Source organism: Dermacentor albipictus, chromosome 7, assembly GCF_038994185.2.
Source record: "Dermacentor albipictus isolate Rhodes 1998 colony chromosome 7, USDA_Dalb.pri_finalv2, whole genome shotgun sequence".
NCBI lineage: Eukaryota > Metazoa > Arthropoda > Arachnida > Ixodida > Ixodidae > Dermacentor > Dermacentor albipictus.
In genome coordinates this window covers 5,452,614-5,468,851 of record NC_091827.1, presented here as the reverse complement: position 1 = coordinate 5,468,851, position 16,238 = coordinate 5,452,614, and the positions used below count along the sequence as shown (strand labels likewise).

Sequence of the window (16,238 nt, the reverse complement as noted above, 5' to 3'; positions counted from 1 at the left end):
CCTCTGTTTGCCGGTTACATGTGTCCTCCTGGAGCAGCGCTTGTAAAAAATGCAATCTATCGTCACGACAAAAAAAGCAACCCACGACTTCTACGACACCACTCAGAACCTCGCCCCTTCAGATAGCGATCACCAAATGGGGCGTCCGTGCCCACTGCCTGACCGCACGGGCAGCGAACTGCGGAGCGTAAACAAACTCAACCCTCTCCGCCACGCCTGCACACCTAGGGACAAATGCACGCTACACGCGCAAAGAAACTTCTCCACCGTGGTGCCTAGGTAGAGTCACATATTCAAGGAGCAAAAGCCCCCAGATTTTCTCTCTCGCACCCGCTCTTACTCGCGCCTGCGCAGAAACGTCGAGCGCTGTCAAACGCGCCACGCCCCGCTGTACCTACTAGCAATTGTAAAAACGCCTCCTGGAGAAAATCTATGCCCAGTATAACCAGCTGAGAACACTTGGGCAGCACAAAGAAAGACACTACAAAATTTGAAGCACAAATTGCAAGTCTGGCAGTGCATCGTCCAATGCGTGACAGGTGTCCTCCAGCCATTATAAGATGTGGGCTGTCCCACGCTGTCAGCACCTTGCGCAGCTGAGGGGCCAGTCAGGCACTCATAACCGTGTAATCAGCTTCCGTATCGACAAATGCAGTTACCGGATAACCGTAGATGGAAACAGTAATAGCAGCTGAAGTTCTTTTGGCAGTTTCAAATGAAGGCATCAGTAAGACGTCGCGAGGGGGTGGCGTCAGTGGAGGATATTTGACGGTTCGAATGACAGCGGCCTCACCCCTGGAGGTCGCCGTTTTCAGTTTCCCCGGCGCGGGCTTCCACCGTTGACTCCAGTGGAATCAAAGGTGGGTCGAGCGTGGTTTGGTGACGCATACCGACGAGGTGATAGTCACTGTGACTGTCTTCGCTGCGGGGCAAGAGGAAGCCGGTTACTTTTTAAGTACACCTCGATTTTGTGCGGGCGTTTGCCATAGTGTGTGCAACGGGCATCTGGGTGGTATCCCCGCAGACCAATCCGCCCGTACTAGAAATCGCGATATAAGTGACCAGCCTCCCCACAGTGGTAGTACAACGGACTGTTGTTGGGAGCGTGCCATAGTGTAGACTTATGCAGACCAGGATGAAAGGCTACTTGCATATTCGTGCAGTGGACTGGACTTGGGAAGCTTCCAGGAATCTCAGCAGGCGGCTGCAAGAAACAGCCCACCGATAACGTGCAAACACGAAGAGCATCCGCATACGAGAACGTAGGGGGTTCAGTACGAGTTGGTGGAGAGGGATGAACCACTTTGCCGACTTCCTCCCGAATGACGTCTGTAAGAGCCATGGCACTCAGAGGTGCTGGAGCTGATGCCTAAGGCTTCTGCAGTTCTTCTCGAACAATCTGCTGTATTAGTTCGGTAAAGGACTCCCTGTCATCATTTACAGGTACAAGAGAGCATGAAGCAGTCATGGTAGTCTGGCGTTCCTACTGCGAGAGCCGCTGCCGAAGCATGTGTTCCATGACTGTTGCCTCACAAATGAACTGAGACACTGCTGTAGAAGAATTGCGCACGAGGCCCACGAAAAGCTGTTCTTTTGCGCCTCGCATTTATAGACGCAGCTTCTTGTATTCTGCTATTAGTGGGTCAGCCGACGAAACAATCGCGTCATGTCTTCGACAAACATGGTGACGGTTTCGTTCAGCATTTGGAAGCTCGAAGACAGTGCCTGTCAGGCTCTTTCTTTCCTTTCGTGGGTGCTGAAGGCTTCGCAAAGCAGTCGATAAAACTCCTGCCAGCCGGTAAATGAGGCTTCGTGGTTCTTGTAGCAGTGTCTAAAAAGGAAAAGTAGACATTCTTCAACTTATGCCGATTGTCCCAGTCATTAAAGGCGGTAACCTGGTCGAAATGGTCCAACCAGACTTCGTCTTCACAGGCGTTGTCGTGGAATGGGTTAGGCGTGCAGGGTGTGCTGACAATGCATGGTACACCAGCATTTGGGATCCCCTCGGTTTGGCTTGCGGTTGTTGTTGACATCTTCCTCACGGAGCTTGCCAGGGGACTGTATTGTGGCGGAAGACCTTGGAGGCGACGGCTGCTTCGTTGGATTTCTGCCGTCCCCGAGGTACTGCCGTCGGTAGCTTCTGGTTCAGGACCAGCAGGCATAGGGTGGATGCGTACCCGGTGCCTCCACCAGTTTGTCGCAAGAGGAAAAGGCAAGCAGTCAGTTTCAAGCGAATGGCCATTTACTGTTTGTTTTCTGCAGCAGCTACCATGCACATTTCTCCTTCCCTGGCTTCTAGCGTAACTAGCGGATGCCAATATCTATATTTCACGCCTCAAAATGAGTAGTAGCAGCGAACTGTATGACTGCCCCGGTTTTACATTTATCATCTTCGCAGTTTATGTCCTGCTTCGTGCTTCACTGAAGGACACGGTGAAATTCAGGTTTGCATCGTGCACTCATTTGCAATCATTGCTGGCGACTTCAATGCAAGTCACTTACCTTGTGGCCCAGTTGAGAGAGATAAGTGCAGTGCACAGTTATCACAATTCGCTTCCTCCAATGATCTCGTGATATTCTGTAACTCTCGATACCAACCCAGATTTAAATTGCATGGCGCTCAACGCTGAATTGGCACTTGCTTCATCTGCGCGTTTGTTGCGCCGACCCACAATTCCTGGAATGGAGAAAAGTGCCCATGCCGCTTTGCCAACGGTTACAGACAGCCGTTCAAAGCAGCGTGAGAGTTGGGGATCATTCTGCACTTGTTTCAAAGAGAGCAGCGCTCAGGCACAGTGCATGTATAGGAGTCTGGAGGGGACAGAATTTTGGCTGGCGCAGCACAAATGGTGTAGCGTGACTGGTCGCAAGCAGTGCATGCTGAAAACGTCGGACCATACACCTGCCATTTTGCGAGTGCAATTTAGAGTTGCGATCTAAAATGCACTCGTGAAACGCACCACAACCTGCGGCAACGCTCGTCTTTGCTGTACTTTCATAGCTGCATCGACTGCAGGTTGCCGAGTTCCACTACACGTATAGGTAGCGTCCAAACACATATTCCAGCAATGCTTTCCTTTGAGTAATTGCCACATATCTCAAAGGCTGTGCTTTTTGTTACTGCGAGCGTGCATAAACGTGTCGGTTGCCATGTTTTAGACGTTACCTGGTGTCACTTCTGAGCAGAACACCTCGTAGAGAAAGAGCAGAGCCTTCAAAATGTAAAATGAAAAAAAGAAATAAAAAGAAAGAACATGCAGTGCCTTATGTTTTATCTAGAAGGCCTTGAGAAAGAGAGATAACTGACCTGCAACAGGCGCGTTGGAGGCACAAATGCGTCTCTCTCCAGTCGGGCCTAACCAAAGGGCCGCAGATGAAAAGAGCAAAGCTGCGTGGTGCGCGCAAAGATGCCAGCGTCGCCAACATGCTCCCGCGTACTAGCACTCTCCCCATCCACAATGGTGTGGAGTTTGAATTATCAGTGGCAGTGTGGATTTCAATGTGAATTAGCGGGATACATTACATACTAGTTTCATTACATTGTTGGACAGACCGCGGTGGCTATTCGAATAATCCAAAATTTCTAATTAACAAGTTGTGAATTAACGAGCTTTTACTGTACTTTGTTCACAATGCTCCTACAGTTCATGGCTGTTAGATTGTGTGAGGCAGGGGTCGTCTTACGAGCAGACTGTCACTTCTTAAACACTGGAGCAACTTCCTCTTTGACTCTGTCCGAGGTGAAGGCCTTGCCGTCAACAATCAGCTTGTCAAAACTTAGTTTAACCTTACTGCTGGTGCCTATTATTTCTGTTTTAGCATATTTCCATAATCCTTTCTGGATATCTCTTGTTTCTGAAGCGTAATTCTGATCTACACTGTATTCAGACCCATTGAATTTTTTAACATTTTTAAGGATACCCATTTTTTTCCTTGTCGAAGGTTAAGCTAACAACACTTGGTCATTTAAACCTCTTAAAAAGATTAAATTACGGGGTTTTTACGTGTCAAAGCCAGGATCTGATTATGAGGCGTGTCGTAGTGGGGGACTTCGCAAATTTCGACCATCTAGGGTTCTTGAACGTGCACCTAAATCTGAGTACACAGGTGTTTTCGCATTTCGCCTCCATCGAAATGCGGCCACAACAGCTGGGATTTGATACTACTACCTCATGCTTAGCAGCCCAACACCACAGCTGCTAAGCAACCGCGGCAGGTGTTTGAACTTCTTGTTGTATTTACCGACACAATGTGCTCTTTGTACTGACTTCATTTGTATTGCAAGGTGGGCCTGACAGATACCTTTAATCACTTATTCTGACTGATGCCGCGTTTCTACCTCGTCATGTTTAACACCATAAAAAACAAAATTAGCCCTTTGAATTGTATTTTAAAGGTCGACGCTTTTTGTTTTCACTTCCTTGACACCCTTTGTGAGCAGCTTGACTGCATTCCCGTGCTCCTCTACTGCCTCTTTAAGAGTTACAGTCTGTCCTTCAGCTTTTCCTAATTTGCCGTTTAGTTTGGTGAGCATAGCTTCATGTTTTGCAAATTTTGCTTCAATGGCATCCAGCTTGTTCATGATGGTGCTCTGACCGGCCTGTAAACTTTTGAGCAATTCTAGTTCTGATTCACTGAAGGGACGAGGATTGAGCTCCACATCACCGTAAAGCAACAGTAGTAAAATCAAAAACAGTATCTGGTTAGCAAAAACACAAGACCTTCTACGGAGAGATTGGTCTCTCAGTTGTTGCAATTACGGGTGACACATGCTGCTGTGAGAGGAGTCTGCAATGCACGCACAACGTAGTGTACGTACTTGAAAGGGATAGTGTTCGCTAACCTGCAGTACCAACATAGGCATGAGCTTCATTTCGGCCTGTGTGCCGCTCCAAATCCCACGAAGGCATGTAGTTCTCTGCTTAATTAAGTAAGGTTGGCCATGGTCAGTGGCCTCTGACACTCGGAAGGTCTCTGGCATATCAATCGTGATGCAGCTCATTTCGTTGAGGTGCTTGTGCCCGTCGTGGTTTTAGCCATCAAATATATATTTGACGGCTAAAAAAATTCTTCTGCAAGTTAAAAAAAAGAAGCTGCTGTTTCCCCACTCAACCGAGCAGCAGCACACTGCCAGTCTGTGTGGCCACACGGCCGCAGCAGTGTGTCACTGCCAGTGGCGCGCCACATGCATTTTTCCTCCAGTGTGGCTGGGGCTTAACACATTCGAGGGTTGTTAGAATGTTTTTTAAGCTAGTAGTACATTGAAACCTAAAGCTATGAGTTTTAGCAATACGTGTAAAAGTCTACTTCTTCAGTTGTATTATCTAATTTCATGCAAAAGTGCGATTGCAGTGACTGTATGAAAACACATTGCTCCTATGGGACACTGACCACGAAAAGAAAGAAAAAAAGTGAATTATCCTGAAGAATGTATTATGCAGTATCGTATCAATGAGATTTCACTGTACAATCATCTTTTTATTACCCGAGGTTGAGTACTAGTGGTAGAATTATGAGGAATGCCTTCATCATCTGGCTAGAACTTCAATGTCCTTGGGAAGTCTATAATTGTGTCCTGCATTTACCTTATTTTCTCAGTAACTGAAGCTCTGTTCGCCATAATATTGACGCTTTAGACATTTTTGAACACTAATGTGTCACTTTAACTTGACTTAATATTTACCTTTAGTGTCCTTTTAAGCAGCGACAACAAGTCGTGTCACATGTTCTTTGCATTCTGGACAATGCATGCATCACAGGACGAACTAGTGAAGGGGTTAGGCATGGGCCATCATCCCATTTGCAATTTTTGCTGAGTAATTTGATAGATGCTGAATATCACGTGCACTATGAACTGCATGAAGGATATGTTGTGTTTTTTGATAGACAGCAATACTATGTCCTTTAAGAGTAGTGACAATGGAAATTAACAAATTTCCATTCTGTGAAGTTAGCTAGTTTTGCCTTTTTCTTATTGCCAGAATTGGAGGCATGCTATGTCTTTTTTGCTAAAGAGTCGAGTGTGTATTTGATATCTACTTTCTTTGGGAGCTCTAATGTCATTTTTATGTTAACTTTCAACTTTGAACCCTTAAAAAGATAGGTGCATGTTCAATTCAGGGTTGTGTTGGAATCGAGACAAATACTTACAAATAAATCAGTGGTGTTTTTTTAGTATTTTTTCTGCATCTTGTTTAATTCAAAACACTGGATAATTCTACCAATTTCGCCAGTCCCGTGAGGTTCGAATCAATGGAAATCAACTGTATTTACTTATTTACTACGAGCACACTAGTATCATCAAGATGCCATATTTACTTGTGTAAGGCCTACTTTGGAGCGCAAAACTTTGGAAAAAATGTTTCACCAAGCGCCACGTGCATACTCATGTCCAGGTTAATTTCCGCAAGCTGCTACAAGATTGCACTATGCAGTCCATGTCAGAAAGATCAATCAGCAACAGTAAATGGGCTTGGTCGTCTGCCAGGGGTTGCATTTATTTACGTGGCAATTTGAGTGCAGTTCAAGGCTTCAGTGAGTGGCGATAAGCCTACCTTGTGTAAGGCCTGCACCCGGTAAAAAGCCTGAAAAAATGTGTGGGCCTTACACAAGTAAATGCACTATATGTTACCACCACACTACATCTCTCAACGACAAGATCATGACTTGAAAGTTCAGGAAAAAAAATCTAGAACTAGTGTACTAAAATTCTCTTTCTTTCCGCACACAATTTGTCACTGGAACTTACTTTCCAAAGAGGATGTGAGTATTCAATCTAATTCAGTGTTATGTAATCAAATTTAATGTATTTAAGGATTGAAGTGCGTTGTAAACTTTTCTTATCCTCTTTTACTCTGTCTTTTTTTCTTTTTGTTTCAATGTAGGGGCTCTGTATCACTGTGCTTCAATATGCTTTGCTTTTGTAGGCAGTGTCATTATTGTACTTTTCTTTCTTCTTTTTTTTACAGTAGCTGTGTTTGCTACACCTATCACTGTGTACCGCATTGCAAAAAAAAAAAGCTAATTGAACCACATTCCCCCTTTCCACCACTGCTATAATGTTCTTGGAGCAATTGTGGGATTTTGCAAATAAATAAAATAAATTTGAATGACTCTGTACAACCATCGCAAATTGGTAATGGCCTGCACCTAAACTAACCACTTCGACAGTTCATTCTGCGATGCATGCAAGTTTCTTGAACAAGTCTGATGACGGCTACCTTGGCATTTAAAGTAGCTTGTTTTGAATTAGCCCTCATAGAGTCTGAAAGCGGCTCATTGTCATCACCAACCTACACTAAAGCTGGTTCTGCCTCCATGTTGCGATTACGATGCTGCTGCTGCCTTTTATGGCAAGATTCTAAGCCTGCGAATATGATTTAGTATGCATTTGTGACACATGGGCACCTTAAGGACTGCTTTTCTTGGAAAAAAAGAACTGAGCGCATTAGAATCAAGTAAAAACATTAATCATTCATAATGAGCTGCTGTTTTCACTTCAAAATATGCTGAAGGTAGGCCAACAGATGCTGCAGCTATTGGTGTCAGGTGTATGCTTGCTGACCAGTAAAGGTCATATCTGGGAAAGGCAAATTCCAGGATCGAAATACCTGAAGCTTGGGACCATAAAAATGTATGGTCACCGGCCGGGACTATCCGTCAGAATCGAACTACCAAAAAAAAATAATTTAATTGACGGAAGTCTGCTGTACTCTCATTGTGCGACAGGCATTGTGATTCACTAAAACACTAAAACACTAAAAGGAGAAAGCAGGCCTTAAACTGGCAGAGCTACAAGTCATACTAATCATTATCTTTTTAATGTTCAATTTGCAGCCAGCTTGTGTATCAGTGTAGCAGATCCAAGTAATAGCGATCTATATTGTTTTTTGATGAAATGTTGTGAAGCTTCTGTTTCATGCATTTCAGTATAGCTATGTTATGGCATTCTGTTCCTGTATATAAGTGTCCATTAAATTTGCTGCTTTTAATGGTAATGGTTATCTAGAAGGTGCAGCAGTTTTTAATCAAAAGGGGAAAGCTTTTCTCAACATATTGGTTGGTCTGGCAACCTCATATGAAGCTTGCATTTAACAAAGCCCTCGTCATTATGTGAAACTGTAAAAATTAAAAATTGCGACCAGAACTGCAATCTGACAGAGTATCATATGATTCAGCTGGGACTAAATTGGGTACTGCAAGCAGATTGCAGGTTCACAGAAGCTTTCTGTAGTGCAGAAAAGAAGCAGATGAAGGTGACCACACGTGAATGCTTGTTTGTGTCTATTGCCTGCCTCCTTGCCTTCTACACTGCAAACGTTTATTATGACAATAACGAACCAACTCACACAAATTGAGTGACTTCTGTTCAGATCGTAGGTGCTTGTTGTTTTGTTATATTTATTACTTGCCTTGTGGCACTCGAGGCCAGATTTGCACAAATTATTTTGTCGATGCCCATTCTAGATGCTCCCAGAGTGCTCAATGACTGTGGTGAAAATACAGCAACCAATTCCTCCAGGCACCCAAATTATATCGTCAAGTGCCTCTTGAAGGACCTCATCAAGTTATTGAAAGGTCAGCCTTGGCAACTGCTTTCTCTCATTTTTGGCTTTGTCCAAGAAATGGCATGTATGCTGTGTAGTTTATCTCAGTAGCACATATTTAAAAGCTTATCATGTTGTTTTTCTTCGTGGTTTCCAATAGTGACATTCATTTCACTGGTTGCAGCATTTACTTGATTGTGTGCATGCCTACTACAAATGACATCCATCTATTCAACATCGGTTGGCTCGACATGCTTTTTAAAAAAATTCAGGCCATGCTTGAAAGTCTCAGATACTGCCAAGCTCCTGTTAGTCCAGCCATTAGCCAATACAAACTTATATTGTACTTCCCTCCAGTGTCGGACTAACATAAGTTAACTGTAGCGATTGCCTGAACAGCTTTTCAGGGCTTCACATTTTCTCTTGCTCTTCAACAACAGTGCACATCGAAAGCAATGATGCCGTGGTCACATTGAACGGTGCCAGAGTCCTTGGACGGAGTGAAGCTTTCACCTCGTGGGCCGAAGGGTGTGCTTCACTTGCGCATGTTGACCTCTCTCAGCTCCACAAGGGCGTTGGTCAGCTTGCGTTCTTCATCAATCTCACCAACTTGTTCACGCTTCACGCTGCCATTATCCAGGCTGCAAGTGTCTCTGAAGATGTGAGTACGAGACCTGAAGTTCTTGTCACAGAAGGCATTTGTCTAGATCATGTAGCAAAGATCATTTTTATTTATGGCTATATTTGTAGTTAAATTATTCTCTATGAAATTACACTTAAAGGGCCCCTCACCAGATCCCATTGCAAATTTTGGCTGTATACACTGGAAGCTGTTAGCTGCTGTCTAGGGAGTGTTCTACTGAAATAAGTTTTCAAATTAGTTCATTATTGGAGGAGTTAAAAGAAATTGAGCTGTCCTGTTATCATGCCACCAGCTGGCAAGCGTCACTGTCAACAGAGACACTCTCCCCGTTTGCCTCGACTAGTGTCCACAAGTGGCATTCCTTCCTTGCCTTCTCTCGTGCTAGAGCCAAGGAACCACGTCATGATAATGTGACAAGCCCTGCCGCATTTTAGAGGGCGGCTCTTAGGCACCCATTCCTGCATTGAGTGTCGGCGATGTTATGCTTTGTAACCGAGTGAATGCGGAGTGCAGTGCTAGCTGAAAAAAGAGCGTGCGACAAGGAAAGTGGAGGAGGAGCGGAGGAGAGACGGCCTGCGCATGCGCAGAGTTGCTACCACAGCATCTGCAGATACGTGGGCGATCTCACCTGTGCTTCTGACAAGGGGGGGAAGCGGGGGTGCAGGGTGGCGTGAGGTGGACGTCAGCCCACGGTACCTGTGTGTGCAACAGGGATCATTGCACCTGCAAGGAGCGATGGAGAGCATCTACGAACAAGGCTCGATGTCCCTTGAGTGTTGTCATCTCCGATTCTGGTGGTCTGATTTCGCCACGACGAAGGGCCACTCTTGTCATGCAAAGAAAAGCATAGTGCCATGCAAGACGAGCTGTGCGGCCTTGATGGCTATGATGTGGCGTTGTCTGTGTGGAAACAAAGCTCTGCATGAGCTGCATGGCAGCTGCTGTGAATCGCGCCCACTCGTCACCCATGCACTGCCTCTTGTGGTCTCCCGATTAGTGAGGCAGTCATGCCACACTTCACCCCGTCTGCAGTGTGCTGCACGAAACAGATTTTCCATGCTAGCTGCGCTACTTGCAGCGATTGCTTCCAAATGTAAACCATGTGCCTATATAATCGTAATACAATATACTGACGCGAAATGAAAACGCATATCAAGTTGCACTCAAATTTCTCTTACACGGAAAGGGGCCGCAGAATTTTCCAAATTATTGGGCAATAGACTAAAGCAAATTTGAATGGGCAAACAATTAATTATGATAAATATGGGAGGTGGTGATGAATGATATGGGTTCATGCCACATCAACAATATTTTAAATTATGGGGTTTTACGTGCCAATACCATCAACAATATCTTCAATAGGCAATACGAATTAAGTGATGCCAGCCACACTTTCGCGTGCACTCCGCCCCTGCGGCTCATAGCGTCGCCCACACTGAGTTGACGCTATCATGAGAAGTGCCGGCAGTGGAGAGTGAATGCTTCATCTGCCTCTCGCTCCAACGGGTCACCGAATCGCGAGATTAGACAAGCTTCAATACTAAACGAGTAGGAAGACAGCTTGCATGATGCCACACCGTCTCGACACGCCCACTCTTTGCACATGCAGCAGATTACCTCTAAAGCAGAGTGCGCAGCTGCGTATTCGCTCAGCTGCGCGGCAGAAATCGCAACGTGCACCAACTTACGCCCCTCCCCCCCCCCCCCCCCCCCTCTGCCTCTCACGCGCTCTTGATCACGTTACTGCCAGCTTGCTCCCCTCCCCTCTTTCCCTTTGCTATTGTTGAGAGGCAGCACCTGTGCATGAAGCCACCATCTTCCATTCTTACTCTCGCACACTTTCACTTGCGCCTAAATCACAAAGTGCATGGGGCGCGATAGGATCTTATCACACCTGGACTTTATGCACCCTATACGGAACATGATGCGGCTTCACTTCGGCAGTCGCTCTTGTCATGACGCATGCCATCTGAGAGGTGCATTTGCAAGCGGCCTCTTGTAATTCAATCATTTGACCATCTGCATCTGCAAAAGTTTCCATTTTTGTCTCAGCATTCCTTTGCTGGGGAAGCAAAACTTTGTTATATTAAAATCGCATACAAACACACTTCGTTATACATATTGAGGTTCTAAATACATTGTGTTCTATGGACAAAAGGTTATGAAAAGGTAAATACTTTGTTATATTGAGAATTTCATTATATCGAGGTGTAATTGTACTTGTTAATGTTGAAGCCTAGAGGAGTTGGTAGTCATTCTTGAGTGCTCAGTCTCCAGGGTGTTCTGTTTGTACCAATGGGAATCCACATGTATTCTGGTGTGACCCTCAGCATCATCCAGGCCAACACAGTTCTGTTGAAACTGAGTGTACTCAAGCCAGTCAAGACCCAATAATTATCTCCTTGGCTTCACGCTACTAGAATGTTGTCACGCTACTACAAATGCTGTCATTTAATTGTATGCAAAATTGCTTCAAATTTCAGCTGTTTTGTTGAAGTTGGTGCTGCAACAGGGTGTTTACTTGCTGCATATTGCCTTGTTTTGAAGGAATTGGCTGAAACCCGATTTGTGCCCATCACCTCGCCTCACTTGCATCAGAGGGCACTGCAGGAAAGACTAGTGGCCTACCGTGTTGGGCAGCTAGGCGTTGTCTCGTGAGTATATATAATAACAACATCGTAACCTTCTTTCCTTTCTTTTTTTTTTCTTTCTTTCTTGTCTAATCTCCTCACGGAAGTGACTGGCATGGGACCAGAATGGGCACAGTTGTACCATTAGTGTGGAAGCTCCATCTGCTGCTTTTAACCTGTTGGAATGACGCTCGTTGAGATTGAATTCAAGCTTAACGTGCTAGAGGATGATACGTGTTTGTTAACAAACAACAATTTTCCAAAGTCATTGTTGCATTGCATGCTTTTATTAAAATTGTTTTTTTCTCCATATGCCTTGCAAGATTCCCTGAATAAAAGAAGAAAGAGCATTGTTAGAAACTTGCACTGCATTTTGATGCTCCATGTGATAGCAAGCTCCAGACACTTTAGCAAGCCATGGTAAATCTAGTACTTTTCCATATGCAGCATGTCATAGATTTCATAACTGTAGGCACAGGTTTTGCCAGAATAAATTAAGCTGTTATGTATTAAGGGCAAGAGGGTTACTGAGCCTTGGCTGTGTTGTGTCGTTCTTGTGGAACTCCTGGTTCTAGAAAGCCCTGGATGACAAGAGAGAGAGAGTTCGCCTTCCTCTTCAGAGCTTTCAGGTAGTGATTATGCAACAGGAGGCTGAGTAGATGTCCCAGAGGTGACTGCTGTCATGTGTGTAGCTTACATGGTACTGTTGACGAATGCAGTACAGTCAAACCTGCTCATATCAAACCCAATTAAATCAAATTGTTTCTTATGTAAAGCAATTTTTGAACATTTCAAAGCTGCAGCAGCAAATCATATCCACACTCAATGGATCGAACTCCGCACAGCACCAAATGGCTTTGTAAGTTGGCTTCCCATGCGAACACACCACTACTGCAATACAAAACATTAACTTCTCCTTCCAACATGGCATGCGCCATGCAGGGATTTCCAGTACAACAGTTGTGCAATCAATGTGTGCTGTTTGTACGTCCCCGCAGTAGTAATAATAGTGAAAGAATTGTGTAACCATCGGTCAATACAATGTGCACAAGTCCTTGTGTGCCGGCCAATGAACATGTGGTTTTGTAACATTGGACCATTCACCTAACAGCCAATCAGTACCTCCCCGGTAAACCTAGTTCCTTCTGGTTGGATGGCAGGGAGGAGAGAAGAAGAAGAAAGAGAGAAAAGCCCTAAAGTTACACCTGCTTTTCATAAATGTCATGAACATTTATATTGAACTACTACACATTAATGGAATTCATAGGCTCACTGTGCAAGTTTAACATGAACAGGTCTGAGTTTATCGAGTTTACTTTGTAATATCTCTCAAACCTATTTCTTTTCTGTTTAAAGGAAACTCGAGTGGCAGCTCGAGGTTAGTGTAATGTTGAGTAACTTTTCATTTCCTAAAAATAAACCTTCAGGTAGGACTATATATTGCAGCAGCATGCAAGGACATAAGCGTCTGTAGCAACAGTTAACCTGTCCAAGCACGCTTTCATGAGGCTGAAATGCTGAAACTGCATGTTCATGGGGTACAGCAAAACAGCATATTTTTTCTCATTACAGCATTATGCACAGTAAGACCCACTGTAAAAGGGAACACCTAATTATAATAAAGACCCACTGTAAAAGGGAACACCTAATTATAATAAGCAGCAGCATCAATTACTACTCAGGCTAGAGAAGAAGGATATTTTTTCTGATCACTGATCTTTTCCAATTGATGTCTGTTGAATGTGTCATATCAGGCACTGACTTCCTTAAAAATGTGGACTTTGTTAAATCATGTATAACTGAATACAAATAGATGTTTTCTTTAAGAGTGGACCATACTGTAATCCTTCTGCTGTAGAGCCATCTTCATATTTGTCGTTTTCAAGTTGCTGATGTTTGCAGTCATAGCACCGTAGCTTTTGTGTGCACAGTAGTGTTCTGTAAACATTATGCAGAAAGGTGAGGCGTGCAGACAGGACACAAGAGAAGTGGACAACACAAACACCGACTATCAACTGAAGGGAGCACTGAGGCGAAAAGAAGAAAGAAGACACAAAGCTCATCTGTGCAAGCTCTGGAATGGTATCACCATGTGTCAGTCAGGTACATGATGCCTGATGGCGGTGTATCAATCAGAGGTTAATGGAACATAAAAGGTAGTTAACCGTTTGATCGCCTTCTAATCTTTCCCTACATTGCCAGGATTGTGACTGCATGCCAGAGTTAGATGAATGCGCAATATTGTACAGGCACAAAAATGAAGATACGCGTCTTATGGTAGAGGCATGGCATATCTATAATGGTGGAAGTGCGTGCGGGAGTCAGCCTTCAATTACTTTACATAAGGAAGAGATTAAGTGTCGTAACAGCTATCTCTCATGTAGACTGGCACATGTGCCCGACTGACACGTGATGATACTATTCCTGAGTTGCGCGGATAAGTTTTGTGTCTTCTTTCTTTTTTTCGCCTCAGTGCTCCCTTCAGTTGATAGTCGGCATTCGTGTTGTCCACTTCTCTTGTGTCCTGTTTGCACGCCTCACCTTTTTTGCATAATGAATCCTTACCAACTAGCTCAGCCTTCTGTCGTTCTAAACCTTGTGTAAACATACATATGTAACCATGCAGCCACAACAAGAAGAGAATAAAAAGTTTTTATCTAAGTCAGATGTTCGTTCAAGTCTAGGCGCAAATTTATTTGAAGAATTGCAAATGTTGCTGGCACAACCACTGTTATGTAGCTGCTTTTCAGTGCCAGAATTGCCAGCTCTGGATGTTGCCAGCACAGAGGTCTTTGGAACATGTTTTGCTGCAGCATTACTTGATTCCATTCTACAGGTTATTTTACATTAAAAGGAGGCTTCTGTTCTGTGATCATCAAATGGATGTTATCTCTGGAAATGGGCACGATCCAGTTTTGGAAATGCTGAGTGAGTTTTCTAATTATATATGTCTCTTCTTCAATGCTTTATTTATTTTAACTTTCAGACTGTGCTACACTGCCACTCACACTTAAACTTTTGAGGTCTTTTGTAACAACTAAAAAAAATTAATTAATTAATCATATTTGAGATTTTGCATCTGGCGTATTCACTAATGCAATGACCTGCTTTGGTTGCCCAGTGGTGTTCTGGTGCTGAACATAAGGTCAAGGGTTCAATCCTGATTTTGATTCTGATTTCAACTCCTGAATCTGATTAAACTTCTGATTAGTGCTTAATTTGCTCATTTTAAGAAACCTTTGCATGCATGCAAATTAGTACAATTTCAAAAACAGGACATCTTAAAACAATTAAAGCTAATTTTACTTAGCATTTAAGATCATGTTTAACTTGGGACTTTGCCACAGACATGCGTGTGCAGAAATTTAAACTTGAACTAAACTTGAACATCTTGTTCCTGCAGTTTCTCAGGAGCCGCCTGTAAAGAAAGAGTTTGCACCCCACTTCCACCCGAAGGTTGTTTTTGCTCTGGTGCAAGGCCACATTTCTGACCCCAAGATCGAGGTTAGTTGGTGACGCGCATTTTGATTGCATACAGAAATCAATCAACTGACTGCAAAGCCACTATAGCAATCGCCAATTCCAAACTCTGTTTAGAATAGCAGGCATCTTCTGTAAATGACTGCTGGGCTGAAATAAAATGAAAACCTAAAAATAAACGTAAAATCTCAGATTTTTTAAAACTTGAAGAGCTGTACTTCTCAGTTCTAGGCTGCAGAAAAATTTGTGCAGAAGCCATCGATAATAATTGTCAATGTAAGTGAATAGCCAAACACTTCAAGGAAGCTATTCATGTTTTAAAGGAATAGGGTGCTTGACGACGTGTGTTTATTGCAGTGAGGATATTTAGGTAGCATTTGTTGTTTCATTGTGTAAGCCCATAGAGAACAGAGTCATTAACCAGCACCTTTCTCATGGTAGTATAGGTGGACAGCACATGCGTCTCACAGAACTCTGACAGTTGGTGTTCAGTAACAACATGCCCTGCAACGTGAGCGCATGCATTCTCTGCATTGGAACTTTTGTTTCAACCTATGACCACCAATTTCCCACCACCAATCACTCACCATGAAAATGGGCCAAACAGCTTACGAAAGCTGTTCATTTTGAAAGTTTGAGGCTGCTGTATTCCGTATGCTTTCATGATTGGTAGACATATTGTTTCTGAGATTTGAAGGACTGCAGCAAGAAAGACTGCTAAAAAGTTGTTTGGGAAATGTTGTTCTTATTTACTGGGAGGAAAAAGAAACTTACTTACCTTGCTGACCATTTCCATTTTCTGTTCTAGGTAGTCTATCCAGAGACCATAGAAAGCCAACTCCAGATAGCAGTGGACAGATGTATGGCACGCATCAAAGCCATGACTAGGCAGGGAGTCAGAATGGTAATTTTCATTAATATTTCTGTGTTTTACATAAA

At 43.8% G+C, this 16,238-nt stretch overlaps 1 protein-coding gene across 2 annotated transcripts in view; it reads left to right on the top strand.

Annotated features, from left to right (window-relative positions):
• Sptz (zinc finger FYVE-type containing 26 spastizin) overlaps positions 1–16,238 on the top strand; it is a 149,936-nt gene that overhangs the window by 53,990 nt on the left and 79,708 nt on the right. For both annotated transcript variants that reach the window (XM_065455034.2, XM_065455035.1), the window contains exons 16-21: positions 8,467–8,577; positions 8,987–9,207; positions 11,737–11,843; positions 14,656–14,747; positions 15,223–15,323; positions 16,108–16,203. In XM_065455034.2, the coding sequence (XP_065311106.1) occupies positions 8,467–8,577; positions 8,987–9,207; positions 11,737–11,843; positions 14,656–14,747; positions 15,223–15,323; positions 16,108–16,203 (728 nt within the window). The remainder of the gene's footprint in view (positions 1–8,466; positions 8,578–8,986; positions 9,208–11,736; positions 11,844–14,655; positions 14,748–15,222; positions 15,324–16,107; positions 16,204–16,238) is intronic.